The 19564-nt window shown below is 57.9% G+C and overlaps 2 protein-coding genes and 1 pseudogene across 23 annotated transcripts in view; 1 reads left to right on the forward strand and 2 right to left on the reverse strand.

The window, feature by feature from the left end:
• Positions 1 to 2519: 2519 nt before the first annotated feature.
• Positions 2520 to 3395, reverse strand: CCDC166 (coiled-coil domain containing 166). The gene has a single exon (XM_040091373.1). The coding sequence runs from the start codon at positions 3393 to 3395 to the stop codon at positions 2520 to 2522; it is 876 nt and encodes a 291-aa protein (XP_039947307.1).
• Positions 3396 to 5568: 2173 nt separating this feature from the next.
• On the reverse strand, positions 5569 to 7021 carry LOC120766021 (NAD(P)(+)--arginine ADP-ribosyltransferase 2-like; annotated as a pseudogene).
• Positions 7022 to 12667: 5646 nt separating this feature from the next.
• The window catches only part of SCRIB (scribble planar cell polarity protein), a 98305-nt gene continuing 91408 nt past the window's right edge, over positions 12668 to 19564 (forward strand). For all 22 annotated transcript variants that reach the window (XM_040091343.2, XM_040091349.2, XM_040091353.2 and 19 more), the window contains exon 1: positions 12668 to 12829. In XM_040091343.2, the coding sequence (XP_039947277.1) occupies positions 12668 to 12829 (162 nt within the window). The remainder of the gene's footprint in view (positions 12830 to 19564) is intronic.

Genomic DNA, 19564 nt, shown 5'->3' on the forward strand with positions numbered 1-19564 from the left:
TGACGGGGCTGTGCCTGAGCCCGAGCTCCCTCCAGCCACAGCGAGGGCAGGAGCCTGTGGCACTTTTGGGGCTGGAGCCGCTGTTTCCCTCCAGGATGGAGCCAAGGAGGAGCTTGGGGTGTGGGGTCACCCCTGGGGGCTCCTGTTCTGGCAGAGGAACTGGGAGTGCTGTGAGGGAGCCCTGATCCTGAGGAACTGAGCTGAGCCTGTGCTCAGGAATTCCACAGAACGGGCATCCAGCAGGAGTCTGGAGGAAGTTATACTTTTAATTGAGAAATCCAGATCTAAGCACGATCTCCAGGGAAGTGCAGCGGGGAATTCTGAGCACAGCTTCCCTCCGGGCTGCTGCCGGGCCTGGGGATGTCCTGCAGCAGAGCCTGGGAAACACCCAGGGCTGGAATGGCTCAGCCGGGGCAGAGCCACGAGGGTGAGCTGCAGCTGGGATGTTGGGATCCAGGGGGAGCGTGGCAGCTGGGATTGGGATGCAGGGATTTGGGGCTGCTGTGTTCACAGCAGGTGAGGTTTGGGATGCAGGGATTAGGGGATGCTGTGCCTACAGCAGCTGAGGTTTGGGTTGCAGGGATTTGGGAATGCTGGGGATTCCATGTCTACAGCAGTTGGGGTTTGGGATGCAGGGATTTGGGGATTCCATGTCTACAGCAGCTGGGGTTTGGGATGCAGGGATTTGGGGATTCCATGTTTACAGCAGCTGGGATGTGGGGATGCAGGGATTTGGGGATTCCATGCCTGCAGCAGCTGAGGTTTGGGATGCAGGGATTTGGGAATGCTGGGGATTCCATGTCTACAGCAGCTGAGGTTTGGGATGCAGGGATTTGGGGATTCCATGTCTACAGCAGCTGAGGTTTGGGATGCAGGGATTTGGGGATTCCATGTTTACAGCAGCTGGGGTTTGGGATGCAGGGATTTGGGGATTCCATGTTTACAGCAGCTGGGGTTTGGGATGCAGGGAGAGCACGGGACCCTCTTCGCTGAGCGCTGGAGCTCGGGCTGAGCGTGGCTCTGGGCAGAGCAGCTCCAAAGCTCCCTCCCGGTGCAGAGTCCAGGCTGAGTCCAGCTTTTCTCCTCCCGGCAGGAAGCAGCACTGGGGGGCGAGAGGCCAAGAGGCTGCTGGGGATGGGCCTCCAGGCCCAGGGCTCACAGACCCCAGCTGGAACTCCAGCTCCGTCACAGCAGGGCCTCCCTGCGGAGCCGGAACATCTGCACTGGAGGGTGGAGAAGCCTTGAACCCCAGAGCCTGGTGCCAGCAGGACAGGATCCGCTCCAGGCTCTGGAGGTGGATCATTTTTGGGGAGAACGGAGCTCAGGGGCTCCAGCTCCTCAGCTGAGGATTGCTTCCCTGAAAAATCAGGCTGGAGGTCTCACCCCCAAAGGATAGAGGTCCTTGAGTGAGCTCAGTCATGCATTCCGTGATTACAGGAGCCTGAGTTCACCTGGAACTGGCTCCACTCCATTCCTGCAGCTGTCACTCCTGTTTGCCCACACCCTTCCCAGCATGGAAACACTTTTTTTCCAAGTCTCTTTGATGTGAATAACTGATCACCAGCTGCAATCCTGCATCTGGACACCCCATCAGAGCATTCTTCTTGCTGGGAGATGAGCAGGAAGAGCCCAAATCCCTCGGGAAGGGGCACCTGGAGTGAAGCAGCTGCACAGGGAGGCTGCTCCGAGTCTCACTGGGGCTTGGGCAGACTGTTCACATCAGCTTCATCTCGGGTAAACATTCATCCTGGTGGGAATAGGGGAAAATCCTGATTTGTCAGTGTTTCCCGGCTGGGGAGATCGTTCCGTGGCTGTTGGGAGAGGGGCAGTAGCAGGGCTGGAGTTGCTGACACAGGTGAGTTCCCTGTCCTCCCAAACCCCTGCCAGGCGGGAGGGGACGGAGCTGGGGCGATGGTGTGGGTGCTCCAGAGTCCTTCACCTGCAGCCAAGCCCGGGGGTGCCTGGAATCCTGGAATCGCCTCTGTTTACAGCCATGGATGTTGTTTGGGGGTTTTCTGATGTGAGCTGATTACCAGGCTTTTCCCTGGTTGTGTGGGGAGTGTCCAGGGAAGCCTCTGTTGGTCAAACATTCACTCCTGGATCTCAGCCAGAGCCTGGGGCAGAGCTCCAGCCCCATCCCAGCCGTTCCCAATGACATCAGAGCTCCCAGGATGGGCCCTGGCGCCTCCCTCCCGCAGAGCCCGAGAGCTGCTGCTGCGGGCACGGGTCTCTCACAGGAGCCATTTACACTCAGAGCCGCAACTCCATGGAATTCTGGAATGGTTTAGGTTGGAGGGACCCAAAACCCCACCCTGTCTCATCCCACTGCTGTGGGCAGGGACATCTTCCCCTGGGCCAGGCTGCTCCAGACCCCATCCAGCCCTTCCAGGGACGGGGCAGCCGCCGGAAGGAGAACATGGGTACGGATCTCGTCCATGAATGTATTTCATGGGTCCTTGTGACAAGAGCTCAAACCCCTCGGTGCTTCCCCTGCCGAAGGGGTTTGGTTGCTGCCCCGTTCAGCTCCTGCGGGTCCCGGGCGGGGGGTTTGGGGTCAGCGTCCCGTCCTGGCGGGTGAGCAGGGCCGGCTGCACGGGCGTGAGCCCCGCTGCCCGCCGGGCGCACTGCTTCTCCCGGAGCAGCTGCTCCTGCTGATCCTGCAGCTGGCTCTTGGCCTCCCTGAGGCGCTGGCAGTGTTGGAGGCGGCCGAGCAGCTCCTGGCGCAGGAGCCTGTTCTCCGCTTTCACCTGTTCCACGTGCTGGATCAGGGCCCGGAGCGCCACCTCCTCCGCTCCCCAGGTGAGCTCCCGCATCCTCCGCTGGAACTGCTGCTCGCACTCAGCCTTGTCCTGCAGGAACCTGCTCCTGAGGGCGTGGGTTTCCTCGGCACAGCGTATCCTGGTGACCCGCAGCTCCTTCTCCAGCGCCTTCACCTTCTGCTCGGCCTGGACCTTCTGCTCCTTGTAGGGCTCCAGCTCCTCCAGCTGCGTGTCCAGCAGCGAGGCCTCGGCCTCCGTGTCCTTCAGGGCGCTCCTCACCTCCCGCTCCTTGCCCTCGTACCGTGGGATCAGCTCCTCCTTCTGCGCCTGGACTTGGGCCAGGTCACGGCGGTTCCGCTCGTTCAGGGTGATGACCGTGTCCGGGGGGTCCTGCCCGAGCTTCGCTCCGCAGGACTCGTAAGAGCGGCTCTGCTCCTGGGTGTCCTGCGCTTCCTTTTCCAGGCGTTTGTTCCCCTGCAGGAGCTGCTCCGCCCTTCCCAGGTACGTGTCCAGGTGCCGCGTGAGGATCCTGCCTTCCTCCTGCAGGTACGCTCTCCACTCCTGGACGGGGTCCTCCGTGTCGCTTTCTTCTTCCGCCGCCTCCCCATCCTTGCCCCTCGTTGTTTTGGATGCCATGTCCCAATCAAACTCTGGAAAACTGGAGCAGAAGGGGAAAAGACCAGCTCAGAGTGGGCGTTTTTGTCCCAGTCCTGCCCTTGTGTTTCCAGCTGGTTCTTCCAGCGGCTCAAATGTTTGACCCAAATCTATTTGTGGTGGAAGCGCAGGTGCCGTGCCTGGATTTGCATTTCCCACCCCGAACTGCCTCAGGAGAAAAGCGAAAATGCGCGTTTTTAAAGATTTCTGCCGTATAATGTTGGGATATTCCTGCAGTTTGGAGGAAAAAGTGCGAGTCCACCCCGTTCCTCCCTCACTGACTCGGGTGTGTGAAATGGCAGCTGCATCCCAAACCAGTGTCTCCTGTCCAAACCAGTATCTCACATCCCAATTTCAGGAGATTCTCTTAAAAAAAAAAAACTTATCAGCATTGATTTAATGAGATTCAGGGCTTTAGACACTTTCTAAGCATTAATTTCAAGATTGGCTACATTTCTGAACTATTTATTCCAGTGTAAAATGCTGGAATTCAGGATTTAGAGCTGGAGTCTGACAAGTCTGATGGTTTTAGCGAATATTTGTAATTAAAAATTCTCATTTCCTAATACAACTCACGTCAATTCTTAAGGGGAAAAAAAAAAAAAAAAAAAAAAAGGCAAAATTCCAGGAGCTGAGTGAAAACCAGAATAAATCCACTAAAATCCCAGCACAGGCTGCGCTGATGCTGGAATTCTGGGGGCTTGGTGTGGGGGATGAGGGTCAGAGAATTCCCGTGTCCCCATGGGAAAAGGACAAAGTTGGGATTTTACGGCACTGACCTTGCCCGCTGTCAGGTTTCCCCGGTCTCACCCCTCGCTGCCGGATCCTGGAGTGTGTTTGGAGCTGTGTCCATGGAGATGGAGGTGAGGTCACAGGGGAGGGCTGCGGTGAGGAGCTCTGCAGAGGATCCCAGCCCCGGCCGGTTTCCTCAGGGATCTGATCCCCAGGGAGGCTCCGCAGCAGGATCCCATTCCCGGGAAGCTCTGTCACCAGCACCCCCAGATCCTTTCCCCGATTTCCAGCCTCTCTGTCCCACTCCTGGAGCCTCCCATGGGGTTGTTGTGACCGCAGGGCTCGGCCACGCTGACCCCCGCGCCGCTGACCTGGTGGATCCCATCCCACGCATCCAGCCTGGCCAGATCTCCCTGGGGGATCCAGGGAAAGCTTGGTGTGGGCACGTGGCTGGTGGAAGGAGGCAGGAGGCTGTGCAGCTCCTGAAGGCGACTCTGCTTCCCAAACCTCCAGCTTTTCCTGGGATGCCAGCTCCCAGGGCTGCATGCTGCATTGGATTTAGTGGGCTTTATGGAATTTATGTACCTGGAACAGTTAACGATGGTTTTAGTGTTTCTTGAAAACCTTGGGAACTGGATGTGTGGAAAGACAGATGTTGAAAGAAAAAAGAAGCTGTTTCCACTTCCACAGAGATGGTGGCAAAAATCTGCAGGAATCCAGAGTTTTGTTCTAACATGAGGTGGAAAACTGGGAAATAAAGCTAAAAAAGGTAGGAAAAAATGAAAGGATGGAAGAAGCAGGCAAAATATGCAAAAAGCTGAAGTGGATTTCTTATCCCGTATTATCATGGGATCCCAGATGGTGGTGGGTGGGAGGGACTTTAAAGCTCATCTCGTTCTGCTCCATGCCATGGGCAGGGACACATTCCTCTATCCCAGGCTGCTCCAAGCCCATCCAGCCTGGTCTTGGACACTGCCAGGGATCCAGGGGCAGCCACAGCTGCTCTGGGCGCCTGTGCCAGGGCCTGCCCGCCCTCACAGGGAAGGATTTATTCCCAAATCCCATCTAACCCTGCCCTGTGGGGGTGGGAAATGATTCCCCCTTGAGCTGTCACTCCAGGCCTGTGTCCAGAGTCACCAGAGCAGGATCGGGTGGAGAAAAAATGAAAACAAAATTCATGGCTTGAGTAAGAACCGGTTTATTAATTCAAAAGAAAAATATGGGGAGGGAGAAAAAAAAAAAAAAGAAAATACCCCCACTCCACGAAGCTGCACCCTGACACCCCAGGCTCAGGTGGGGAGTCCACAGGTCCAGTGTCCACCCTGTGAGGGCCCCTGCGTCCCCTGCCAGTCCTGCCATCCTGGTGACACCGGTGGTTCCACCCCTGGCTCCTTGTCCTCACCAGGCACAGCGGCCTCGCGGCTCAGGGGGTGCCAGTGACGGCTGCCAGCGCTGCCAGCACGAGTCCAGCGAGGCCTGGGGGCTCTCTGGGGACGCCTCTGCCTGGGGAGGCCAGAGAAGGGTGTCAGGAAGGGCAAAGTGGAATGAAAAGCAGAAATCTCTCTCCTCAGGGTGTGCAATAGTGCTGTGTCCAGGAAACAAGCCCACCATCCCATCCCATGGATCCCATCCCATGGATCCCATCCCATCCCATGGATCCCATCCCACCCCATCCCATGCCATGGATCCCATCCCATGGATCCCATCCCACCCCATGGATCCCATCCCACCCCATCCCATCCCATCCCATCCCATGAATCCCATCCCATGAATCCCATCCCATCCCATGGATCCCATCCCATCCCATCCCATCCCATCCCATGGATCCCATGGATCCCATCCCATGGATCCCATCCCACCCCATCCCATCCCATGGATCCCATCCCATCCCATGGATCCCATCCCATGGATCCCATCCCATCCCATGGATCCCATCCCATGGATCCCATCCCATGGATCCACCCCAGGACAGCAGCTGGAGCTGTGCAGCTCTGCACACCCGAAGCTCCTGCACCGTCCCTGCTGTCACAGCCGAGCTGCAGCCCCCGTGTCCCCTGGATCCAGGTGCAGGAATTCCCGCCCAGGGACATCACCTTGGAAGCAGGCGCAGTTGTACTTGCTGTACACGCCGTGGGAGCGAGGTGGATGTAGGTGTCCTTCCCTTCTCGGGTGATGTTGGTGACCTGGAAGGTCTCAAAGGGTGGGATGAGGACCTCCTGCTCCTCGGGGTACTCGGAGAAGTCCTGGATGTCAGCACCGTGGCAGGTGTCCACCTCGAAGGTGGCGGCGGTGCCGTAGGCCTGGCTGACGTTCCTCAGCAGGGAGGCGGAGGCGAACTGGCCGAAGCGGACGAACTGGCCGAAGCGGACGAACTGACCGAAGCGGACGACGCGCACGCCGACGCCCCGGTACACGCGCAGGCAGCGGGGGCGGCTCCGGGCGCTCCGCAGATCCTTCAGGGCCCAGGTCAGCAGGAAATGCATCACCTTGAAGTGGAAGGTGTCCAGGAACTCCCGGCGGGAGCGGCCGGCCGCGCGCACGGCGGCGTTGAGCTCCAGGTACAGGCCCTCCTCCATGGTGTAGCCCAGCAGGGCCGTGGCCTGCTCCGGCCGCAGCGGCGGCCCCGCCGAGGCGCAGCTCTCCCACAGGGCCCCCGCCTTGCCCCAGGCCTCGGCGTAGTTGCCGTAGGGGACGAACTCGGTGCGGTTGAGCGCCGGCAGAGCGCTCAGCATTCGGAAGTGGCAGCGCAGGTACTGGTCGTCGAAGGAGCTGGGGGCCACGGTCAGCGCGATCTCCTTGACGGCGCCGCCGCATTCCTGGATGCCGGCGCCCGGGGTCCCGGCCAGCAGCACCAGCAGCAGCGACAGGAGTTCCATGGCGGGCAGAGACGCCCCAGGGACGCAGGGGGACGAGGCTGGTTCCTCTGTGAGGGGCCGAGGAGGTGGGAACGGGGAGAGCGGGCAGCCCGGGGAGGGAGGGGAGCCCCGGCTGCAGCTGTGGCTTGGAGCCCCCCGGCCACATCCCAGCACTGCCCTGAGCCCGCCCTGGTCCCGTGGGCCGTTGTCCCCCCACGTCCAGCAGCCCGGCCTGGTTCCCGCAGCTCCACGGCGTCGCTCCCAGGACCCCGAGCCAAAGCCACCTGTGCTCTGCGGTGGGCGCGGGGTCTGGGTGCTGCTCTCAGTCCCTCCTGTGCTCCTGGACAGGGCACATATGGTTCCTCCACCTTTTTAGAGCTGGGATCCTGGGCTTGAACCCCGACGCTCTCCCTGCTCCCGGGCAATTTTATTGTCCCCCCACAGGACTTGGAGAAGCCACCGTCCTGATAAATCCTCTCAGCCCCCACCCAGGGGTGGAGGGTTGGAATAATTCGGCAAAAACACAAGCGAAAAACAAAAGGTTGAACGAGCAAAGGGAAAAAAATATTTTATTCTCTACTTCCCATGAGTAGGTGAAGTCTGGCCACTTCCCAGAAAGCTCCAGCACCTGGTGCCGGAAGGCAAACACTGTAAACAACAAATTTCCCCCCCTTCATCTTCCTCTTCTGAGCTTTTCTGTCTGAGCCAGGGTGACGCGGCCTGGGATACTCAGGGGTCAGCTGTCCTGTCCTGTCCTGTCCCCTACCAAGGCCCTGGCTCAAGGGATGGGGGCTGGAACGCTGGGGAGCCAGTGCTGGGACGGTGCCAGCCCTGCTCAGCAGCACCAAAGCTCAGGGGTGTCGTGGGTCCTGCTGTGACCCCGGTGCTGGGAGAGCTGCCAGGGGAACAGGAGATCCAGCTCAGGCTCACCCAACACACCAGGGCGAGCAAAGGTCCCACTGCAGAGCCCAGGAGGGAGAGATGGAGGGAACAGAGCCCAGGAGGGGCTGGGGCAGGGCTGGGGGTGCCCTGGAGCGCCCCAGGCTCAGCTCAGCAGCAGAATCCCTTGAAGCTCTCAGCAGTTCTCGATTAACTTGAGTTTAGACTCTGCAGAGCCTAGACAGGATCAGGACAGGCCGGGTCGATGGGCCCTGGCCAGCGAGAGGAGGCTCAAAGAGGCCAGGTCTGGGTCCTGCCCTAGGGCCACCACAGCCCCCAGCAGTGCCCTGGGAGGCTGGAGGAGCACCTGGGGGTGCTGGAGACAGTGGCTGAGCAGGAGCCCAGGTGTGCCCAGGTGGGCAAGAGGCCAATGGCACCTGGCTGGAATCAGCCATGGTGTGGCCAAAGGCCCTGTTCAGTCCCCTCCAACCCTGGCTCAGTTCTGGGGCCATCATCTCGGTTTCTCTTCCGAGATTTGGGTGGTTTTAGAGTCTTTTTGCCCTCCGCAAAGCTCTGAGCCAGACACAAGAAAGAGACGGAGTCTTCAGGTTCTGGTTTTTCAAGGTTGTGCTTTGTTTATTGTTTGTTATCTTACAATTTTCTCAGTGCCCAGCTGAGGTCTGTGCAGCTGCTCGGGCATCTGACGACTCCCCCCGCACTGGGCTGTCGCTATCTTTTATACTAATTGTTACCTGTTCTTTATTTATCGTTATTTGCCAACACCTATCACTTACACTAAACAGGTCATCCCTACTCTGACCCAGTCTCCTTAAACTGCTTTGTGCCACCGTCACTGCAGAAAATGGAGTGAGGGAAGGAGAAAGAAGAAGTAGGAGACAACGCCCCAAATCCTCCATCTTGCTCCCATCCACTTCCACACTAAAAACCCAAACCTACTGTTTTCTCACCCTGTGCTGAGCTAAACTCCTCTCTTTCACACTCCTGTGGCCTGCAATCCCTCCGCAGCGCAGGAAGCCTTTCCCATGGACTGGGATCAAAGCCAGTGTCCCTCTGGGCTCTGTGCCAGGGTCCCAGACCCCCCTGTCCAGGTCTCTGACCCTCCAGGGCAGCCAGAGGAATTCCCTGGACTCCAACACCATCACAACCAGGAAGGACATTGAGGGGCTGGAATGTGTGCAGGGAAGGGTCAGCAGTGCTGGGGAAGGGACATTCAGCCTTTGCAGAGCCCTCTGCAGAGGTTCCTGCCCTCAGCAGATCCGTGCCTGGTGCCCCCTGCGAAGTGGCTCAGGTGTCCTTGATCCCTTGTCCAGAGCTCCGATACAGACAGGAAACAGGAGCTGGGATTCCCTGGCCCCAGCGCTGAGCCCAGGGAATCCCAGCAGTGCCTGCAGGAGCCAGGAGCCGGGCACTGCCCAGGCCAGGAGCGGCCAGCTGCTCCAGGAGCATGGGAAGCGGTGCCAAGGCTTTAGCCAAGCCCAGGCAGGCACAGCCCCAGCCCTGAGGAGGTCACAGGCACAGAGGGAGATGAGGTTGGCCCGGCAGGATCTGTCTGTCCTAACCCCAGGCTGGCCCTGATGCGCCAGTGGCTCTGCCCGTGCTGTGTAATGACACCCAGCCAGGACCACAATCTGTTCCACGGCATTCCCAAGGTCAGGCTGGCAGCTGGAGCTCCCTGGATCCTCCTTCCGGCCGTGCTCTGGCATCTCCAGTCATCTGGGACCCCTCTGGGCAGCCAGGACGGAAGGTTAACAACGGAGAGCAGCTGGACAAGCTCTCCCTCGAGACACACATGGTGTCAAACCCCTGAGCCTTTTGCAGAACTGTAATTTCCTGACTTCGTCCCTGCCAGGATCTTGCATTCTGCTGAGGCTTAGGTAGATCAACGAAACCATCCTCAGAGCACCACGGGTTCGCTCCACCGTGCTGCCTCTCCATTTACTGGAAACAGAGCTGGCACCATCCCACACTTGCAAGTTCTACACTTGTACAAACGCTCAGAGCTGGCCTGAAAACTCAAATTTCCCCTTTCTAATTCCTGACAGCCAATTCATTGTCTCTCTCACACCACCTGCCACCAGGCCTGTATTTCCTGGCTCCCTGGATAATTTCTGACGGGCAGTACTCCAGCTGATGCATCACCCCAGGTACTGCCCCAGAAATAACTAACGTGAAGTCAGGGGTTCACGCTCCATCCACATCCACAGGATCGCTCCGTTACGGGACAGCTGTGACAGACACAGCAGGATGTCTCTGTTACAGGCACTGCAGCTGAGGCACATCAAAGCTCAGTAACCCCCAATGTTTAAAAGTGGAGTGCCAGGACAAGGGGGAATGCTTCCCACTGCCAGAGGACACGGATGGGATTTTGGGAATAAATCCTTCCCTGTGAGGGTGGGCAGGCCCTGGCACAGGTGGTTGTGGCTGCTCCTGGATCCCTGGAAGTGCCCAAGGTGGGGTTGGATGGGCTTGGAGCCACCTGGGATAGTGGAAGGTGTCCTGGCCCATGAGAAGGGCATGAAACTGGGTGGGCTTTAAGGTCCCTGCCCACCCAAACCTTCGCCAGTTCCTCACCTGTGCTCACCAGAGCTCACCAGTTCCTCACTAGTGCCTTGCCAGCTCCTCACCAGTTCCTCACCAGTGCCTCACCAGTGTTCACCAGTTCCTCATCAGTTCCTCACCAGTTCCTTGCCAGTGCCTCACCAGTTTCTCACCAGTTCTTCACCAGTTCCTCACCAGTTCCTCACCAGTTTCTCACCAGTTTCTCACCAGTTCCTCACCAGTGCTCACCAGTGCCTCACCAGTTTCTCACCAGTGCTCACCAGTTTCTTACCAGTTCTTCACCAGTTCCTCACCAGTTCCTCACCAGTTCTTCACCTTTGCCTCGTCAGTGCCTCAGGCTCTGGTGTCACTTGGTTGTTGGTCACTTTCTGTCCATTGCAGGATCATTTCTGACTCCACAGCCTCAGGAATGCAGTCTCTTTCCTGGCCTGAGGGATGCAGTCTCTTTCCTGGCCTGTGTTGGTGTCCCAGGCTGCTCCTGGGGCACTGGGCTCTGCTCAGTGTCACACAGTGTGGGTGTGAAGAGTTGTCAGACTGGGAGGAAAGAGGATCTGACCTCTGAAAGATGAATGAGAGAGAAATGAGATAACGAGCAGGAGCTGGTGGAGAGCTGTGTGCAAGGCAAGAGGAGCTGGAGCGGACTTGGAGAGGTCGGGAGAGGAGATGGGTGTAAGGAACATGTGACAGCGCTGGCATCGGAGACAGAGCGAGGATAAAGTTCAGTGAGGAGAAACTGGACACGAAAAATAGTGACAAGGCAACCAGGAAACTGGGAAAGCAGTAGGGGATAGAACAGGGATAGAACTGGGACAGAACTGGGATAGAACTGGGACAGAACTGGGATAGAACTGGGATAGAACAGGGAGGATAGAACTGGGATAGAACTGGGATAGAACAGGGAGGATAGAACAGGGATAGAACTGGGATAGAACTGGGAGGATAGAACTGGGATAGAACTGGGAGGATAGAACTGGGATAGAACAGGGATAAAACCGGGATAGAACTGGGACAGAACTGGGATAGAACTGGGACAGAACTGGGATAGAACAGGGACAGAACTGGGATAGAACTGGGATAGAACTGGGATAGAACTGGGAGGATAGAACTGGGATAGAACTGGGATAGAACAGGGAGGATAGAACAGGGATAGAACTGGGAAGGAACTGGGATAGAACTGGGATAGAACTGGGAGGATAGAACTGGGATAGAACAGTGATAGAACAGGGAGGATAGAACTGGGATAGAACAGGGAGGACAGGACAGGGATAGAACTGGGAAGGAACTGGGATAGAACTGGGATAGAACTGAGATAGAACTGGGAGGCTAGAACAGGGATAGAACTGGGATAGAACTGGGAGCACTGCAGCGTCCTGGGACAGCTCAGAGGAAATGATTCCCTTGGCATTTTGGCTTTTGTCACGAAGCGGCGCCGTGTCCCAGCGCGGACTCACGAGGGCTGTGATCCACCTGCAGCGCCCTGTGCCGGGATCAGGGCTGCGGGCGCCTGCCCATGGATCCCGCTGCGGCAGCGCTGCGCCCCGCAGCCCCGGGGCCGGGTGGGCGGTGCCGGGTCCGGGGCGGTGCCGGGCGGGGCGGAGCGGACTCCGTGTCCCGGGGACTCCATTTCCCAGTGTCTCCCTGCCTTAGGGACTCCATTTCCCAGGGTCTCCATTTCCCAGTTTCTCCATTTCCGAGGACTCCATTTCCCAGTGTCTCCCTGCACCAGTGTCTCTGTTTCCCAGTGTATCCATTTCCCAGGTTTCCATTCCCAGTGTCTCCATTTCCCAGTGTCTCCGTTTCCCAGTGTATCAATTTCCCAGGGTCTCCATTCCCAAGGACTCCATTTCCCAGGGTCTCCATTTCCCAGGGTCTCCTTTCCCAAGGACTCCATTTCCCAGTGTCTCCGTTTCCCAGTGTATCCATTTCCCAGCGTCTCCCTGCCCCAAGGACTCCATTTCCCAGGGTCCCTTGCCCCAAGGACTCCATTTCCCAGGCACACCCGCGAAGGGCGGCGCGGCCCCGGGAGCGGCCCCGGGAGCGGCTCCAGGCCAGGGCGGAGGAGCGGAGCGGGGGCGCTGCCGCAGCGGGAGCGCGGCCGCCGCTCGGCGCAGCCCGGCCCGGCCCGGCCCCCGCACATCCGGGCGCTCCCGCAGGCCCGGCCCGTCCCGTCCCGGCGCGGCCCGGGCGATCCCGGCGCGGCCCGGCGCGATGCTGCGCTGCATGCCGCCGCTCTGGCGCTGCAACCGGCACGTGGAGGCGCTGGACCGGCGGCACTGCTCCTTGCAGGCCGTGCCCGAGGAGATCTACCGCTACAGCCGCTCGCTCGAAGAGCTGCTGCTGGACGCCAACCAGCTCCGCGAGCTGCCCAAGGTGAGCCCCCGGACCCGCACGGCCGCCCCGCGGCTCCCGGAGCGCGGCTCGGCCCGGCCGGGGCCGCCCCGGCCCGCGGGGGCCGCCCCAGCGCTGCCCCGGCCTGCGCGGTCCCTGCCCGTGCTCCGGGCCGGCACCGAGCGCTGCCCGGACACCGCGGTCCCTGCCCGTGCTCCGGAGCCGCCCGAGCGCTCCCGGGACACCGCGGTCCCTGCCCGTGCTCCGGAGCCGCCCGAGCGCTCCCGGGACACCGCGGTCCCTGCCCGTGCTCCGGGCCGGCACCGAGCGCTGCCCGGACACCGCGGTCTCTGCCCGTGCTCCGGGCCGGCACCGAGCGCTGCCCGGACACCGCGGGCCGGGAGCCGCGGCCGAGCGGGAGCCGCTCCGCCCTGGGCGCCGTGTCGGCTGCTGATCAGCGGGATAAAGGGAAGGGGTCCCCTGCCCGCGGGGAGATCGCTTTACCCGAGTCATCGGTCTTGTGGCGGTCGCGAACACTGCCGAGCAAAGCACAGCATGCATTAGGAAAAGCTCTGGTTTAATCTGTAAACTGCAAAAGGTGTCGAGTAAGTTAATTAAAAGCGATAGAGCTGCTTTATGGTTGTGATCACAGGGCTACAGAGATGCTCCAGGAGCTGGAGCATCTCTGCCGTGAGGACAGGCTGGGAGAGCTGGGGATGCTTGGCTTCAAGAAGAGGAGCTGTGGGGAAACCTTCGAGCCCCTTCCAGTGCCTAAAGGGGCTCCGGGAGAGATGGAGAGGGCCTTGGGACAAGGACCTGTAGGAATGGGACAAGGGGAATGGCTTCCCACTGCCAGAGGCAAGGTTAAAGGGATTATTGGGAAAAAATGATGTCCTGGAGGGTGGTGTGGCCCTGGCACAAGTGCCCAGAGAAGCTGTGGCTGCTCCATCCCTGGAAGTGTCCAAGGCCAGGTTGGACAGGGCTTGGAGCAGCCTGGGACAGTGGAAGGTGTCCCTGCCCATGGCAGGGGGTTGGGACTGGATGAGCTTTAAGATCCTTTCCATCCCAAATGATCCCATGATCTGGGGCTCCAGCCTGCACCTGCAGCTTCTGTTGCTGTTCTCTCCAGAGCTCTGCACACAGGGAACAGCAGGATAAGCCCTCCGTGTGCTGTTCCATGCCACCGTGATCGCTGCAGAGGAAAGGACTGGAGATCTGCTCCTCTGCCAGCTTGGCCCAGCACCTCGGGGCTCCCACGGGTTTGCTTTTGCGGGGCAGGGCGTTGGGATGGGCAGAGCTCTCACACCCAGCAGGAGCCCGAGCCGGGATGTTCCCATTCTGCCTGGGAATCTGGTACACAGGATGCTGCAGATGGGAGTTTGAACCTGCTTCTTGGGAAGGAAAAGGCCTTAGGACACTACTGGGCTGTGGGATACTCCAGAGGAAGTTTTATTGTGTGTGTGATTTATTAAAAGTTGCTGAAGTTCTGCCTGTGCCAGAGACAGAAGGTGTTTGAATGTGTGTTTGGAGAGATGGTCAGGGAATACAGACTGAGTTGTGTGTTTATTAAAAAAATTGAGAAGTATGTCATTAGCTTTCAAGGTTTTTATTGAATACTGACATGTTACAGAATTTGTCATCAGATCTAGATAAAAAAACCCCAAACTTTACAAACCAGAGACTCAGTTTTGATTCAGGCCAGAGCAGTTTGGTTCAGTTTTGTTAAAACATACAGGTGGTGTGTTTTAACATTCATCGGCTCCTGGACAGATGCTCTTGCCTGCAAGCAGCAGCTCTTGCTCTGGTATTTCTGGATTCTGTTTGTCTTTCCTCGTCTCTTCCTGAGCCCGGGTGAGCTGGGCTGCCCGTGGGACTCAGCTCCGAGGTGGTTCAGGAACGGAGACACCAGTGTGACACTCTCAGCTCCTCTCTCGGGTAGCTCAGCATCTTGTTGTACTTCAGGCGGGGAGGTTTCCCAAACTACTGGCAAATTGTGTTACGGGCAGGCTGGGACGTGGGGATGGGTGTCAGTCCCACCTGCAGAGGAGGGTGATTGCGACACGCCTGCGGGGAACCTGCTGGTCCCTGTGCTCTCTGCTTGGAGTGTCGTGCTGCTCTCAGCTTGGAGTGTCCTGCCTCACAGCCACAGCCTGGCCTCCTGCTGCACTGAGCCCCTTGGAACCGCGACAGGCTGGGGTTTGTGAGCTCGGAAAAGCATCTTTTGGATTATAAATGCAAATTTTATACCGACTTTTTGCTTAGCCTGTGATCGTGTGGATACAATCCTGCCTGTGATCGCAGGTGCTGTGCGTGCCCTCAGTGCCTTCCTGAGTCACCCAAGCAGCTTCTGTTTCACAGAGCTGTGGCATCTGTTCAGCTTGGAGCATCACAGTTCTTGCCATGACCTGTCCTGGGCTCACAGGCTCCTCTCAGGCGTTTGAGTTCCCCTTTTGGAGTCTTCTGGCAAAGAATTATTGGAAGAACAAATTGAACAAATCGCTGAGATCCTGATCCCCTGGTGTCAGGAGATGGAGCAAATCAGGAGAGGGACAGAGAATGGGGAGCAGCAAAGAGCGTGACCAGACCTGGTGTGGAAGAGGTTTTGCACGAGGGAGATGAACGCTTTCAGGATGTCTCCATCTGCCTGGGAAAGGCAGTGGGACACAGAGCCATTCCCCACCCGAGGCAGAGGCCTGGAGGCGTGGACAGGGAGCCACTGACCGCTGCTGCTGCCTCCAGGAGAGCGTTGAGTGAAACCAAAGCGGGCTCGGTTCAGAGCAAATGTAATAATGTTTCATGCAAAATGTAGTTTAACTGGGCTGTGAGCGCTTGGCACGTGACATTACAGTGCTGTGAGTTTACACGAGCTCAGGAGACAAGTGGAACAGTTCCGAAAGGAGAAAACAACCAAAAATGAGGATCTGCAGAGACACCACTGTGTGTTTGCACTGCGTGTCCTGGGAGAGGCTTGGAGGGAGTTTGGCTTTGGACCTGCTGTATTCACACTCTTCCTTCTCAGCTTCTGTCTGGGGCTCCGGGGGCTTTCTCTGGCCAGGTGTCAGCCCCTCCCCAGCCAAACCCAAATGCCCTCATGAGGCAGGTGAACGTCAGGTGCCTGCAGCTGTGGACAAGAGGGGAGGTGAGCAGAGCAGTCCCAAGTGCAGCCAGGGAGTCTGGGGATGCCGGAGGTGCTGAGCCTTGGAGACACGCTGGGCAGGGAGAGCAGAATCGCTCCCCACTGCCTCCCCCTCCCCAGCCCCGCCGGGTGCCCTGTGGCTGCTGCCATGGCTGGTCCAGAGGCACCTGGGGAAGAGGAGGAGGAGATAGGCAGCTGGAACAAGGAAGAGGGTTTGATCCACCTTGGGTTTGACCCCATGTGTGTCCTGAAGGTTTGTGTTCACAGTGCGTCCCTGAGCTGTGCCAAGGTGTGTTTGGTTCCAGGCACTGCAGGAAGGGCGTTTTCAGAGGATATTCCTGTTGGTAGGGACAGATACCTAAGGCAGGAGTAGGAATCTGTGTAGTATGAGGTGAGTATGGTGATGAAAATTGAAAATAGGCTGCCATTCCACCAGGAAGAGGGAGGGTGGGAGCACTGGGTTTAGGCACACGTTGTCCCTGAAGCTCTTTGGTTGGGTCAGGGGATGTTTCCAGGTGAGGAACCCTTCATGGAAACAAGGCTTTTTTGGGAAAGAGATCCTGGGAGGAGGGTTTGTGGTTACTGTGAGGGAAGGTGGAGAAGGGGCAGCGTGCTTGTTTCACAGGACGGGGCTGCACATTCCGTGGGAGAAGGACACGGAGATGTGCCTGTGAAGATCTGTCAGAAAAGTGGGAATGAGAGAGTGTGCGCAGCCTTGGGCAGCAAGTTTGTGTTTGAGGGTTTTTAGGGAAGACTTCCCTGTGGAGGTGATTCTTGAGGTGAAGGGATTGGAGGGGTGGCTTTTGGAAAGGTCAAGGAACTCCTGAAAATATGTGAGTTCATCTGGTTTCTCTTCTGAGGGGTTTCTTACCTAGCACCAGCTGGGTGTTTCAGACAGGCTTTCCTGTGTCCTTATTCCACCTGTTCCAGAAACTTGGGATCTCTTTCTGTGGCACCATTTTCCTCTGCAGAATTTCCCGTGCCCTTTATGCTGCTGTTCTGCCCTGGATCCGATGGGATGCTCTGCCCAACTCCTGGGATTGCTGAGTGACACCGCTGTGCTTTCCTCACCTCTCCCCACCCAGCTGCAGAATCCGCAAGTGTTTCTCTCCATCCTGCAGTGCCGGGTTCTCTTCTGTCTGCTCTTGCTCCTTTGTCACCTGTCCCTTGTGGAAACTTGCCTGTTTAAGGCCTAAATTTCCCTGTAGGGTGGCTCTGCTTGGGCAGTTTTGAGTGAGAGATTAAATCTGTGTGGGAGCATCTGCTGCCCCATTGCAGGGATTTGCTGCCAGGGTGATAGCACAGGATTTAATGAAAAATGATAAATTCCCTTTGATAAGTTGCCTGTGCTTTCCACGAGGGTGTCTGAATCCCAGAGGTGGAAATGACTTGCTCCGCGCTGACTTTTGCTATACCCACCTTGCAGAGAGTGGCAGCTGCAGGGTGTCTGCAGGAGCAGCGTGGAGAGCAGCTCCTGCACTGCTGCTGTGGGCTTTGGAGGTGCAGCTGGCTAAATCACTCTGCTGGAGCTGCATAACACCCAAGTCATCCAGGCCACTCCGTGAGCACTTGAGGAGCACAGGTCTCACCAGGAAGGAATGAGCACAGCGTGGAATTTGGAGCACTCAGAGGTGGCAGACGGGGCTGGTCACAACCCAGCAGGACCCAGACTCTCGGTGTGCTTTCAGAGGAGTGCCTTTGGAGTCTGGGGAGGCAAAAGGGAGCTTGGAGGAAACCTGGGTGGAGCAGAGCCGGTAGGACCTGGTGTAGGAGGACAAGAGGGTGGAGCTGAGTAGGAACTGAAATCCTGAACAAGTCTGTGCAGAGGGAGGAGACCTCAGAGCTCTGTGTGTCAGCATGAGTGTGCACAGGGCCAGGGCGCTGGGCACCTCCCGGAGGAGCACGGGGCCGGCAGTGTCTGGGGCTCTGGGCAGGCTCTGGGCTGTGCAGAGAGGAGACCCGAGGGCTGGCTGTGGTCCCAAGGGTTTTATTAGCAGTGGTGGTGCTGAAGAGGGAAGCCCCAGGCATTTCCAATGTAGGGGCTGCAGTTCCTCTGCTTTGCTTTTTCCTCACTACATCTGCCATGACAAACAGCCCTGTGCAGAAAACGCTCTTCCCAATGCCCGGTGAGCTGATGTCCACTTGCACTGGGTGCTGTGGGAGACGGACACTGGGGAGAGAGAGGAGCCCATTTGTGTCCAGGGCAGGTCCTTCCCTGTTGGGGCTTGTTGCTGTTTGCATTGAGGCTGGCTGGGTTTCAGCAGCTCTCCTCTCCGGCTGTCCCATGTCCGGAGCCAGGATCCCACTGCCCCCGGGTGAAGCTCGAGGCCGTGGTTGTCACTTTCCCAAAGCAAAATGGAGCCTCGAAAAGCTAATTAAGAGCAGCTTTTAATTTCCTGGCATCTGAGGGCTGTAAGGAGGATCTTGGGGTTTATTTACTTCCATGGAAGAGTAAAGCTTCTCCTTCTAATCTCTCTGTACTAACAGCCCTTCCCTGAGAAAGTCAGGGAGCCGGGAATCCTCCATGCACGCCGTACGGAGCCAGCCTTGGAGCCTCGATGTGCAGCGGGCACCTCCTCTCGCTCTGGATGTGGTTCTTTCCATCCCGGGCTGGGGCAAAGCTGCATCCGCATTTGTTTAACAAAACCAGCCAACAAACTGGTTTCACTTGCTGGTTGTGAGACTTGTGTGCAGAGCTGGCACAGCTCTCCGTGCTTTGCAGGAGCTCAGGAGCCCTGTGGCTTAGTGGGACAGCTGGATGTGCGTTTGTCTCTCCAAAAGCCGTATATTCTGGATTGCTGCTGCCCAGGAGGTGGAATAACTGCATCCTCCCCTGGTGATGGCGGAGGTGCAGGATCTGTGCTGGGGTGGCAGCTGCCAGCCACAATGGATTTAATGGAAAATGATAAATTCAGGATAAATTCAGTCATGGAGAAAAGAGCTGATAAAACTCTGGGATGTAGAATTCTTGGATATATAAGCAGGGAACAGGAAAGAGGCTCACAGATGGGTTTTACCCTTGAGGTCTGTGGAAGGGGAGTGACTGTTGATGTTCAGAGCTCGGAGGTGTGATCAGCTCGGTGTGGGGCAGCCGTGGGTGTGCTGCCCAGCCTGCGTCTCCTCACCAGCTCGGGTCTTGCAGGAGGTTCAGGTGCATGGAATAGGAGGTGCAGAGGCAGCTGGGCAGTAGAGAGGTTTGATGGAGTAAAAAGTTCATGAAAATCCAGGTGGCCCTGGTTGGAACGGCTCTGCCTGTCACCAGACCTTCCTTGGCACAGCTTTGGTACTGGTTTGGATGTCAGCAGTGGGAGCACCTGCTGAACTTTCCCGGTTGTTAAAACCTCTCTGTAGCTCTGTGGGTGATTGACCCTCTGCCCTGTCTGTGGGTGCATCGCTGGTGCTGGTTCAGGTTCGGCTGGTTCAGGTTTGCCCCTCTGGGGTTGCTCCTGCTGCCTGGTGCTGCCTGTGTCGGGTCCCCAGCCCCTGCTGGTGCTCCTCACACTGTCTTTGAAGCCTGAATTTGGCACTGCAGAGGCTCTGCCTGCTCCTCCCAGGTGTCTCTGGTTCCCTTTGGCTGCTGCTGAGAATCTGCCAGGAGGGATTAGATTAGTTCATCGATGATGGCTGGAGGTAGGGGCAGG

This window comes from Hirundo rustica, assembly GCF_015227805.2.
Source record: "Hirundo rustica isolate bHirRus1 chromosome 1 unlocalized genomic scaffold, bHirRus1.pri.v3 SUPER_1_unloc_1, whole genome shotgun sequence".
Classification (NCBI taxonomy): Eukaryota; Metazoa; Chordata; class Aves; order Passeriformes; family Hirundinidae; genus Hirundo; species Hirundo rustica.